This window comes from Mizuhopecten yessoensis, unplaced genomic scaffold (genome assembly GCF_002113885.1).
Source record: "Mizuhopecten yessoensis strain PY_sf001 unplaced genomic scaffold, ASM211388v2 scaffold9563, whole genome shotgun sequence".
Classification (NCBI taxonomy): domain Eukaryota; kingdom Metazoa; phylum Mollusca; class Bivalvia; order Pectinida; family Pectinidae; genus Mizuhopecten; species Mizuhopecten yessoensis.
The window spans coordinates 230,088-243,050 of NW_018408110.1; the positions used below are offsets into that span (position 1 = coordinate 230,088).

Consider the following 12,963-nt stretch of genomic DNA (forward strand, 5'->3'; position numbering starts at 1 on the left):
CCCCCCCCAAGAACACTCAATGATAGGCCTTTGTCAGACAAATAAAACTGTTTGTATTGATAGGGGAAGATATTTTATGCTACCAAGCATTTTTGATTTTTTAGACAACGGTACTTACAAAACAGATTTTTTTAATACGAATCGCTTTTCTCCAAAAAACTCCAATTCATGATATCTTAAATAATAAGTGCAGTTCGACCAGGGCACACCCTACAGACAACAGGCTAGCCTGTCCCTATCGTCATTCACATAAATCTCCATGTCAAGCCACTCTCCAAAGATATTGGAGAAAAGGGGTATAAGTAAAGAGAGACGCCAAATTAACTTTTAAACTCCATCTTTGAAGTAAATTTGGCGGGGGGTCTCTGCGTCTGTGTCATAAACCACTATATCAGAAAAATAATTGAAAAAATATGTAACCTACCATCTCGCCATCTTGAAAGTCGCCATGTTTATTACAAGATCAGCCAAATGTGGCCCCTAATTTTCATCCTATCCCGATATGTGTATATAACAACTGTCTAGAAAGTATGATTGAAAATCACCCTACAATGTTCCGTGCCTATTATGGCAGTGTTATGTTCTCCTTAGTTGGCATTCCTTGTTGGCGTACGCGACTATTCTGTAAATAATAAATTTCATGTATCGGATTAGGGATATGCAAGTTTCAAAAATCATATTCGTAAAGATGCTAGATGTCAAAATATTTGATAAATTGTAATTAAGAAAAATATATAAGAAGAAAATGGACTGTCCATTCGTCAATTTGCTACAAGGTTTAATATGTCACGTGACCAGCAAATGCGGTACCGACCCCTATCAGTTATGATTCAACAGGAAATAGGTACACGTACTTGACGGCCAAGCACAGAAGGTTAATAGAACCTACACGTATTTCAAATAATCGACGACAAGCTAAAAAGAATGTCCACTTTGTTTTCGAAAAGAAAATACAGCAAATGGAAAAAAAACCATTTACGTATATACAATGAGTTATAATATACAACTGCATTTTTAATGAATTTACCACACCGTCTCCATAAGACCTTACTCTAACAGTGTTTGAGGTTTACACGGCGAGATACTTTTGACAGGCGTCGTGTAACCTCTAACTGCCCATAGCTGATTTTCCCGATGCTGACGATCAAATTTCAAAGTTCGGATTTAGAAAAAGTATAGCGTATTTACATACATTTAAATGTTCAACAGGGTCCAATAAATATTCCTTTCCATAAATCCATGATTAGATGAGAAGAATTTCGTGTCAAAGACATAAATAAGGCATAGATAATGAGTTGTTCTTCTTCCGAAGTGAAGCACACAACATCGGCCGTGATTTCTCGGTTAATACAAAAATGGACTAAATCAATGTTCTACAAGCGGAATACAAACAAAATCCTGATCATTTCGTTCCCTTGAAATCCCCTCTGCTATTGTGTATCAAACCAGGAAGCCATGTTGTAAAAGTAGGTCAGAGAAGTGCTACAACGACATGGACATGTATTTTGTTTATTCTATTCCGTAATATACTATATATTTGTGTCTGTGACATATATATGGGATCTTTATTACATGAATCATGCGAAGACACCGTCGTTACGAACTTTGAATCAATTAAGAGAGTTTTTCAAGCAGGTATTGTTCCGCCCGGATTTCGGGTGGAATCTGCATTAAAGAAATAGTGCTTCGGAAATAAGAGGTCGCAGTCGGGAAAATCATATCCGATAGAAAAAAATGCCGACCAGCTTATGTTATAGGAGAACATAACCAGAGCTTGATGCAAGAACAAACAATCCTTGATAAATTAAAACAGGAAATCAATGTTTGTAAGGACTTGATATGCTGTTATAATTAAGTTAACTGCTGTAGCATGAATTGTAGATACCAGACATTTGTGGAATCTTGTGTCGGTGAAGATGAAAATATAACGAGATTTTGATAGTTTGATTTTTTAATGTCGTGAACATCACATTTTATTATCATGCGTTTCATCCTATCAAATATAGATTTAGTATACAATTCAAACTTGAAATGCAATAAAATACGCACACACTACAGACTCGATCAGCGAAATGAACACATTACTGACTTAAAGTTTGTTCTTTTGCTATTCCAAACTCGCAGTCATTTGTAGAGGAATGCAGCTTAAGTAATGCTACATGTATCATAAACTTCCAAACGTGTATTGGAACGTCTATTCTCTTCTATCATCCTCTGTTTTGTCTTTGTGCACATGTACCGCTTATCTTTCCATTTCTAACGTAATGTTCACCTTTCGCGTCGAAATTATCGCATTTTAGCGGGATTTTACAATCATATCTTCTATAAATATTATTTACCCTTCTTCCAAAAGTTTAATAAACGGATTAACTATTCATCATCTAACGTTTAAACGAACAAAAATAGTATCACGGTTTGACTTTCTATTGAAAGTGAGCGTAATTTTGACCTTGACCTTTGATTCTGAATTCATTCGGGGTATTCTCATACTTCATCTTTGTAGGTTTTTTTTATATCTAATCCTTAGGAAATATATTAGATAGACTGATGCTACTGAACGGGTTGGCACATTTCTATAACTAGTAACAGTAGCCTTCGCCCTCAACATTGGAACCCTGAAATACGGACTCGTTCGAGTATTTTCAAACTTGCAATTCGTATTCTGTTCAATCTAAATCTACAAAAGATCCGTTAATACACTGAAGCCGCTAGAGCTACCTATATGGCATTTAGTCATAAATGGTGAGGGTATAAAGACAACTGATTTCTTAACATAACACATACAATTAGATTACTTCAAAGTCGCCATTATAAGATAACATATTGGAGAAAGAAGATATAAACAAGGATTGTCTGCAGTTCCGCTAGAAAGAAACAGGAGTTGAACCAACACTTTGGGGGAAGGAAGCGGTTGTTTTGCAACATATGTAAAAGCTTATTGACATACTTATTTACTTCAGCTGCTCAACCTGGTAATTGAATTAAAGCAAAACAAATGAACATATTTCTTTTAATATTCCATTTTTATTCACATTTAAATTAAGCTACAATCAATTACATTTTTTAAAGACGACCAATGTCTTCATAATAAAATAACCAACCTTTAAATACTTTAAGCAATTAACATTCTAAAAGGACAACCAAATGTATGTACTGTGCACAAAATGGCGGATACTTAAATGGCAACGCCCAAATAAATTATAACGTAGCGACATGTCATGATTAAACTGATGGCTACTGTGGAGAAAAAGAAATTTCTATCAAACAAGGAATTCCAGTATAATAATATGTAGACGTTACATACAATATTTCTACATATTTACAATATTTAGTAACATTTATATCACATTTATCTTCCTTAGCTTTCGCTAAAGTCCCTATAGTATACAGCAAATATATACATAATGAATTATTACAAGGAACGAATGCTTTAAAACTTTTTGATAAAATATGTCCTGTTCCAAGTGGTCATTCTAACCAAACTAAGGTACTAAGCTAGATACGGAAAGGGCGAATTAGGTTATCCAATAAAAATAAAGAATCAAAATAAGACCCGGAACAGGAAAACTGACCAACCTATTCATGCGATATAAAGGTTACATATGATAGTATACCTTTGTATTGAAATAAGAAAATGCAAAGGTAACATGCAATGATACATGATAAATCAATATTAAGAATCAGAATTTTAACTGCAAAAACGCATTAAAATGAGTTACGATTTATCACCATTCAACAATGAAATAATACCATACCACTATTATAAAACATTTTCAGGAAATGCCAAATAGTTGTAAAGAATGCTACAAATAATACCTTCGTAATAAAAAGGGGTCTACATGACCTTTATTACTTGTTCTTGTAAAATTACTCTTGACACAATCAGTTAAAAAAGTCACGATGCTAGCAATTTTTAGCAAGAAGAATGTAGGTATAGAAATGTACGGTACAAAAGTACAAAATGTATATCAATATAACTAAATGAAAATCTAAAAATAACGATTACATGCACAGAAAAGTACAATAATTCTTTTATTCAATTACAAATCCATCATCTACTTTTTCGGTGTAATGAAATTGTAATTATGTGGAAAAAACGAAGGGCATTTCTTGTTCAATTTAACATGTGAACATCTAGATCTGTTACTTTTATTTTCTAGGTCGCAATTTATTTATGCTATCATTTTGTTGTTTTATACACTATATACACTCTCGTGTGGAACTATATCGATTTACAACAGTGTTTCAGTCTTAACGTGAAATTGAAATAATAAAATGACAAGCTCTCAATTTATCAAAAATTTTGTAAATAAACGATGCATAACACAGTTTTCGTTTTGTACGGAGGACCACCATGCAGGCTATAAAATGCACCGTGAAACATATCACAATAGGCGTAAATTAATATGTTATTCTAATAGCTTCCTAAATTAGATATTGAGCCACTGGTAACGAATTGTGATATCTTTGACCTCACACCGTCTGCTCTAAAAAGACATAACTAAAAACTGATATATTCGAAATGTAGCACGTTATGTCACGACCTTGTATCGCTTTACTTATGGGTCTCAGAATAGCGGTTCTTATCACTGGAGAATTTCACTTGTAAAGTAAATGTGGAATACAACTTGGCAGGTATACTCCTGGCAAGGCCATACATTTTGCTCTAGATGGCGATATATTATGCAAAAACGGACAAAGTTCTGTAGAAACCAAATACCCGTTGTATCAAACTGAAAGTAGTTAGCCACTAGAAATTGTATTAAGAATTAATCTTCTACTAGTACATAGAAAAGGATGAATAACTTTTAGGCTGGTTTTTTGCCCTTAATTTCTGGATTTCCTCCTGTACAACGATGCAAAGTTTTAGTATTTTTTGTTTTCCGAAAAGTGTAAAAAGAGGTTTCTATAAGATATTAAGCAAAACTGCACAGACTTATATATTTAAAACATTTAATTGAATTAATATGATTTTCATTGATACAATAAAAAAAAAACAACTGTAAAAGGTCATTTCGATAAGATATTCTATAATACAAATCATTTGCAGTTTACCACCTATCCTAGTCAACAACTCTGGGTGTAAAATGAACCTTAATAGTTTACACGCTTCACGAAAATTGTGTCCATGCACAGTTTGAACAGAAAACAATTTGGAATTCCAGGGGCTCAAAATCAGCCTTACCGCTACATACCCTTTGCTGAATAGTTTACGAATCAAATATCACTGTGAGACGAGTGTCCGCCCTGCATGTGCTACGGAACTAGAAATTATTCTGATATATTATTGCAATTTATCTCAAAATGATGATTATATCTTTATATATATATAGACAAATGCTTTGGTTCGGTTTTCTCAACAGCTTGAGTTAGCGTAATCAAATCTACCTCTTCATGAAGACTCGTCGGTTCGATTTTGTTTAAAAGTTTTGACATCTTGAAATATTTTTCTGTGAGACTTATACCATAATCTTTATTTAAATATTCCAGTTTTTTGACTTAATGAAATTACATATACAAATTTAACAGAAAGTAGCATGAATCAATAGCGCTACAAGGCCCGTTAACACATGGTAACACATTTACAGCCTTGGTGATCGTATCACGTCTGCATACTCCGGTATAGGTAAACACGACATACTATCTAGGCTGTAAACCGACATACGTGATTTCTTACTTTTATGTTTTTATTGCAAACAAATCATGATATTCATGAGTGATGTTGACCATTCCCTTCTCCTTTACTTTCATCAAAACGAACACCTGTCGTTTTTGATAACACAACATTCTTCACCTGCTACCAGGGATAAGAAACACATAAAATTTCACTTCCGTTGGTTTTTATGAAGGATGGATACAATTAGGTAGTGCTATTTTTATTCTTGCCTTTTTTTTATAAAAAAGAAAAGAAAATGTTTTCACAGTGTTAGCAATGATTCGATGATGATTTCCAGGCCACTACTGGAATAAAACTGCCCAACTGATAAACCCAAGAACTCAGATATTATTATTTCAGTAATAACGATGAATTTATATTGAAAAAAATAGCATTTTGAGGAAAGAAAACACTGGAGACGTCATGATTATGTGAAAGGACACAATTTTGCATCAAAAACGTACGAGGGAAACACAAAAAACAAACGCATTCACAGTCGGATCGTCGGGAAAATTGTACTTGATAAATATTTATGGATTAATATTATATTATTAATTATGTTTTGGAAAATAAGACCGTTAAACAAAGAGGAACATTCCTACTATGCAGATAATAGTTATTGATATATAGGTTATGTGATGACGTCACAGTAAAAATCAACCAATTAAGATCAGAGAAACACTAATGGAATGCTGGCATTAAAGTACAAATATTTGTGGCTTATGTACTTATGTAATAATATAAAAAGGTACACACTGTTGGTATTACGTCGTCATACAAAAACTGTGATCTTAATATACATCCGACTAACTGCTGTATAGAGAAAACAAGCAGGAAGATGTCGTATTTAGAATTCCATTTTCGTCTCCACTGTTCCTAAAAACACGTCGATAGTTAAGCTTACCTTATGTAATACGCAACAGTGTGCTCCATACGGGCGAAGAAGGTGTCTGGTACATGCAAAGTCAACGTTAATCTATAAAACAGATAAACTGAGAGATTGAGACAGCAGTTAATACAAATTACTAAACATATTACATATCCAGTCTCACAAATATGTTTCAGCCCAACCTTGACAAAATACCTATGCGACTACCTAGTGTTGGTAGTGTATGTTTCTTCATCAATATAATTAGTGTCAATACATTTGGATAACACACATAGAAAGGTTCCAAATTGTTCTTTGCCGGCTACATATACACCACAGTATGACTCTTGAATATGAGGAGATAAAATGTTTTGAAAATTATCCAAATTATCCATACATGTCCGTACAACTTACCTGTCTATGCAATGCATTCCTGCAGTTGTCTGATCTATAAAACTGTTCACAATCTATATATTCACTTAATCTTAGGCTTACCTATCTTTAGCTCAACACTAAGCACATGTTTGGCAACGTTCATCGGGGTGTACCTGTACCTGCTTATGTGGTGCACTTACGTACCGTAAATGTTGATTTTTTCTTCTGATAAATGCAACTATTGCACGAGAGTCACAATGGTAAAATATTTGTTATAAACACCATATATATAGAGCAAATACTTAAGACAGACTTCAATTAAAAATAGTCTCGCAATTTGCAGAATACCATTCTTGCACAAATACATGTATATAGTTTTCTGTTTTCTGTTAATCTCTCTCGCTCAAAAATAAACACGTTTTGAATATAAGCATATTTCTCATGAAAGTATTGCATGCTCACTGCATCTTAGCTACGTTTGATGTTTTTGTATTTCATCGTGCTATGAATGACACAGGTGTACATATTTCTATGTAGAATGAATATGTATGAGTTAATTATAGCAGGTCACTTTAAAACGAGGGTTGACCGGTTATGGCACGTCAACACTGCTCTGCCTTCTCACATAATATGGTCCGAGTTTAGGTTTGTTCTTCTCATCTTTGGCTACTGCAAAATACAATGGAAGTGTGTTAGGGCATTCGTAGGTACATTGTACATATACCAAAATAATTAAACATATTATGAGATCATTTGTAGATAATAAAGATCCTTATTTTTCTCCAAATAAACAATCGGTATACGGGTCGTAATTTGAACCACGTCTTGATTATTTCGGGTTTTTGTTTTAAAGCAATAACGAAAATGAAGAACAAATCTTTTGTGACGTTTTTTTTTTATAGAAATGGCAGTTCTGAAACTGCAGCATCAGAAAACAGTACTAAAAGCAGATATTCCAATTATTTGACGATTTTAAAGGTTGACAATATTCGATATTCCTGGCAGATACAACCTGTATACTGGTGTTATTTTAGAACATTGTTATAGGAAAGTGAGCTCGAGGTCTTTAAATGATATAAGAAAGCTACAAAGTCGCGGAAACTTTATCATTACTTAATATACAAACTCAATAAAATGAAATTGGCATCAAATATTTTGAATATTAAAACCGTTGTATGTTTTTTTATAGTCTTAATTTTAATAAAAAAAAACTTGTTAGATTTTGAATTTGTAGGTGTTACACGAATATCATCTTTGGATTGCAAAATTAGAATCTAATCCAACTTATCCGAACCAGTCAAGAAAAACTCAGATTAAATAGTACAACACGAAACAGGTAACACGAGAGATACATTGTACTTTGAACTCTTCAAACTCTCTAACGGATGTGTAATGTTAACTTAAACGCCCTGCTATCAACTAAACTAAACACGGTACTGATCACCGAGTACATCTATGTCATGAAACTAAGATCATGTTATTTAATAATACTCCCCGATTTAATTAAACATTCTTAGAAAGGCAGGAATGCCATCACTATTTGAGCCGCGTATTCGTATGATATACTCAACTTTCTATTGCTACTGTATGTCAGAGACATGTAGTACAAACACATCAGAGAGTAAATCGGTTACACAAAGTCAGAGTGAGTGAAATATGTCGGCTTACATGAAAACTGGACGAAGTTCATTCCCCACAGTATGCTCCATATCCACCCTACAATGACGATGAAGGTGATCATTTGTAGCAACGCCGCGAGGAGGTTAAGGACGAATGCGTGAAATCGTTTACCGATCCTGGTCGTGGCACCACAAAACACAGTGAAGGAAGAGATGAATGTACCTGGAAAGACAAAGACGAATATATTAGGTTCCTATTTAGATTAGTTGGACATATGTAACTATATATTGAATCTAATTCGTGAATATAACACAACGACAAAACAAAATAAACTGTGAAACATTAAAAAAACATCAATACCGAAATGTCAACAGAATCATAATTCGAACTCTTCATCAATAAAACTAGGGCAAATTATGAACAAATGATATATGTACATGTAGACCCATGAAAAGGTGCAAGTATAATACGACCAGGTGTTCTGGAAAGGTAGGCATCCTCTGCTTTCAATGCCAACAACCGCTATGTAAATCTAGGACAACTCCAAGTAATGTTTGTCCTCAAATCGAGAACTCGGGTAGTGACAACAAAACCACAATGTTACACAAATGACCAAGTTAAAATTCGTCGACCTTCATATCACACAAAGAAATAACCTTATATCATGATGGCGACCACAAACTTGTCCATAATCTTCATCAACATTCTTAGACAACAGAATCATCAACTGATTAATCTTTTTAGGATTTTGCGTGTTGCATCCTCTTATGTCATATCAAGACGGTATAAATAGATTAGAGGGCTACTCAGGGTCCACTGTAAGTGCTACTTTACTGAAATATCGAAATCTGGATATGTCTAAGGAGACAACACCGAAAAAGACGAATACGTAAGAGAATGAAGAGAGCACTGAAGAAATTACCCGATTTGGTTCCGGGTCTATAATTAATGAAGGACACATTACAGTCAAAACATCAACGAAACCCATACGCGACTATGACTGTATGACCTGAACTCTGAAATCATCTAGTTTTCTACCATACATTGATGTCATTAAAAGCGTATCGTGTTAGAAGATATTAAAGGATCCTTTTGCTGTTTGTTTAGAGTTTCTTCTTAGAAAGTAAAAAAACATTTTTAGATCCCAAGCGTTTGGCGGTAGATGATTTCTTTATTCTTCGATCTCCCCTAACTAAGCAGAAGACAAAGAAGAAAACTTTTAATTATGCAGGGACCCAACACTAATCGCCTCCTACAATTACATGCCGTGGGTTGCAGCAATATGAATAAAAATGTATATTACATATCAACTGTATCTCGATACGAAATTAAATGACAAGTGTTTTAAGGTGTTCATCGAGTTTTTTCTTCTGTGTTTTCTCAACTCACGGAACAGTCGGAAGATCGAACTTGATAACGTTGCAACATGATTCGTAGGGCACGGGTTTATTGTTTTACATCAGGATTGTATGAAGAATTCATTAAGCGTCATTCAAAAGAAGTTATAAACGCAATTTGAAACACAAACTTTAAAAACTCATACTTGCTCATATCACATACGCATTTTACAGCTTCAATCGTAAAGACAACTGCAAAACGTAACTGTAAATTTGGCTCCTGCATTTTTTCTAAACAATAACATCACGTTTGTTTGTTTGTCACACTACTCGTGGTGGTCATTTCCTTTATATTTGATCCAGTGTGTTGAATATTTTGCAAAAAAAAATAAAAATATATGTATTGCTTTTTTTTCATCTATTTCTTAAATGAATTGTAATGTTAAAAAATATAGTATCAAGCAGTATTAATCATTTGTATTTCGACTGTCAAAATAAAGCGAAATAAAATTTGGTACAAGGCTTTTTCATGGCAACCGTTCTCTAATGACACTAGAGAACAGTGCTAACACAGAAAACCTCACTGATACATACCGATGTAAATAATGGTTGTTTGGCTTATACATACATGAAGAAATACAGACATACTTTAACAAAATATTAAGAAATGAGAAATAGGAAAATGAACGCAAGGTAGAAAACATTTACAGCTAATACACAGCTGACAAAGTTCACCTGCACATTCATGATATTGTTCCATGATCTTTACATGACCCTGAAACTACAAATATAATATATGTTCACAGTTATCCACTAAAATAAATGCGTTTGCCAACCACAAGCTGTTATACTTGCACTAGACCTCTTTCAACCTGAAATAACTGCATCTTGTATGTCCTTGAGTTTAGAAAAACAACTGCTTTCTATGCATTTGTTTGTATGAACTTGATATATCATTTGTAGAAGGAATTCGTTCTTAACGGCTGTTTCTAATTCTCATTAAGTTACAGGATCTCGAAAACATGAAATAACGTAACAAAACGACTGCTAGATTTGTCGAAATTGACGGTATGAATTCGTTATTTGTTTTCAGATTTGTTTTCATATGCTAAACCATGCTTTATTAGTTGATAGCTGTCTGTAGAATTTGCCATTTGCATTAGTGCTGGCAGATTATTTGCCCACGTTTCTTTCACGGTTCATTTTTATGATATGTAGACTTAACAAGCAGTCATAAATATGTTCACTTTCTGTTGATGTTGATAGCTTTTATGTCAAAACAACGATGTAAATCTGTCATATTGACACATCACGTATGTCTGCATGTAAAAGTCTGCCAAGGTCTTCATAACTGAAATGACCTTGACAGTATTACATTACACGGGGTGTTTAAGTCCTTACGTAATTTACATATGTTTGCAAGTTACTCCTCAAAACTTTATACCATAAATAATCACATTTTGAAAAGCTATGAATTCGTCAAAATAGCTTTACTGGTGTTAAAATAATCGGTTTCTTATCTCAAGGCCGCGGCAAGTTTTGTATTAGCTGTATTTACCTCTCCTTTTCATAAATACAACGATAAAAGACATATTTGATTCAATAATAAATACACAAAATATCCGATACACAATTAAACAGGAGGCTTCCAAATAGATAGGAAAGGTAATGATTGTCTGCCAGTATCACAACAAAACACCGTGCAGGGAAACAATTACGTCATAACGAATGCAAGTTTTTTTCTTGTTTTTGTACAAACCTGTGTATCGTACGGTTTGAACAAGTATCAACATCTCTCCAAACTAACCAGTCTCTGGTATTCTTAATTATAGTGGTTTCTTCTAATACATTTTATAAAAAGCAAGGCAATGCTGTTGGAACTTTTGTTAAAAGGAAATGTAGAAAAAGCATCACAACTAAGATCATGTTTAATGTCCGCACTGCACGAAATTGGCACTGACCACACATGATACAAACATATGGTTTGCACGTTGTTCCAGTTACAAGACACGACAAATCGTTATAGACGCTTGCTATACATCTTTCGTAACATTTAGCACAAGACAATGTTAGAAGATACTATACTATTTTTGTTCCGGCGATATTAGACATGCACGTGTCATATGTGCATGACACGTGCGTCTTTATATAATGCATGTTTTTTACATGCATTAGTTCGTATTTTCCCCCTTTTATTGAATGTCGATATCGGACTCCGTAACACGACTGTGGGTGGGAAGAATCTTCGTTCATGTCGTATACGTTCATGGAGCTGTGCGCGTTCCTCGAGGCATTTACACTATCTCACCTCTCCCCTTCCGTCTGAACTCTTTTGTCTGTGAGAAGGATATACTAATCTAATTTATATAAAACGTCGATAGGAATTGGATCTTGTGTAAGACCTAACATTGAGATATAAAGAACGATAAAAATGCATTCGGTGATACTTGCTTTTGCCGGTATCATTAACCCTCATGTGACGTATTTGGTCGGTCAAGTGACACTAACTAAAACGAACTTTCTGCATTGTGAGTATCGTCAGCGTTTAAGTGTGTTTTGTTTTGTTTACAACTTTATGGTTGAGACTGAATCCCTAAATCTAGATAAGAGAATTGTGATTACTGGATGAGTGGTATATTGTATGTATCAGTGTATGTGAAATGATTACTGGATGAGTGGTATATTGTACGTATCAGTGTATGTGCCATGGTTACTGGATGAGTGGTATATTGTATTTATAAGTGTGTGACATGATTACTGGATGAGTGATATATTGTATGTCTCAGTGTATGTGCCATGATTACTGGATGAGTGGTATATTGTATTTATAAGTGTATGTGGCATGATTACTGGATGAGTGATATATTGTATGTATCAGTGTATGTGAAATGATTACTGGATGAGTGGTATATTGTATCCAGAGTGATATATTGTATGTCTCAGTGTATGTGAAATGATTACTGGATGAGTGGTATATTGTATGTATCAGTGTATGTGGCATGATTACTGGATGAGTGGTATATTGTATTTATAAGTGTGTGACATGATTACTGGATGAGTGGTATATTGTATGTATCAGTGTATGTGCCATGATTACTGGATGAGTG

The 12,963-nt window shown here is 34.0% G+C and overlaps 1 protein-coding gene across 1 annotated transcript in view; it reads right to left on the reverse strand.

Moving 5' to 3' along the window:
• Nucleotides 1-7,286: 7,286 nt before the first annotated feature.
• Nucleotides 7,287-12,963, reverse strand: part of LOC110458408 (protein stum homolog) — a 68,899-nt gene continuing 63,222 nt past the window's right edge. The window contains exons 2-3 of the mRNA XM_021510090.1: nucleotides 8,568-8,741; nucleotides 7,287-7,568 (exon numbers count right to left, since the gene is read on the reverse strand). Of these exons, the coding sequence (XP_021365765.1) occupies nucleotides 7,492-7,568; nucleotides 8,568-8,741 (251 nt within the window). The 3' untranslated portion in view covers nucleotides 7,287-7,491. The remainder of the gene's footprint in view (nucleotides 7,569-8,567; nucleotides 8,742-12,963) is intronic.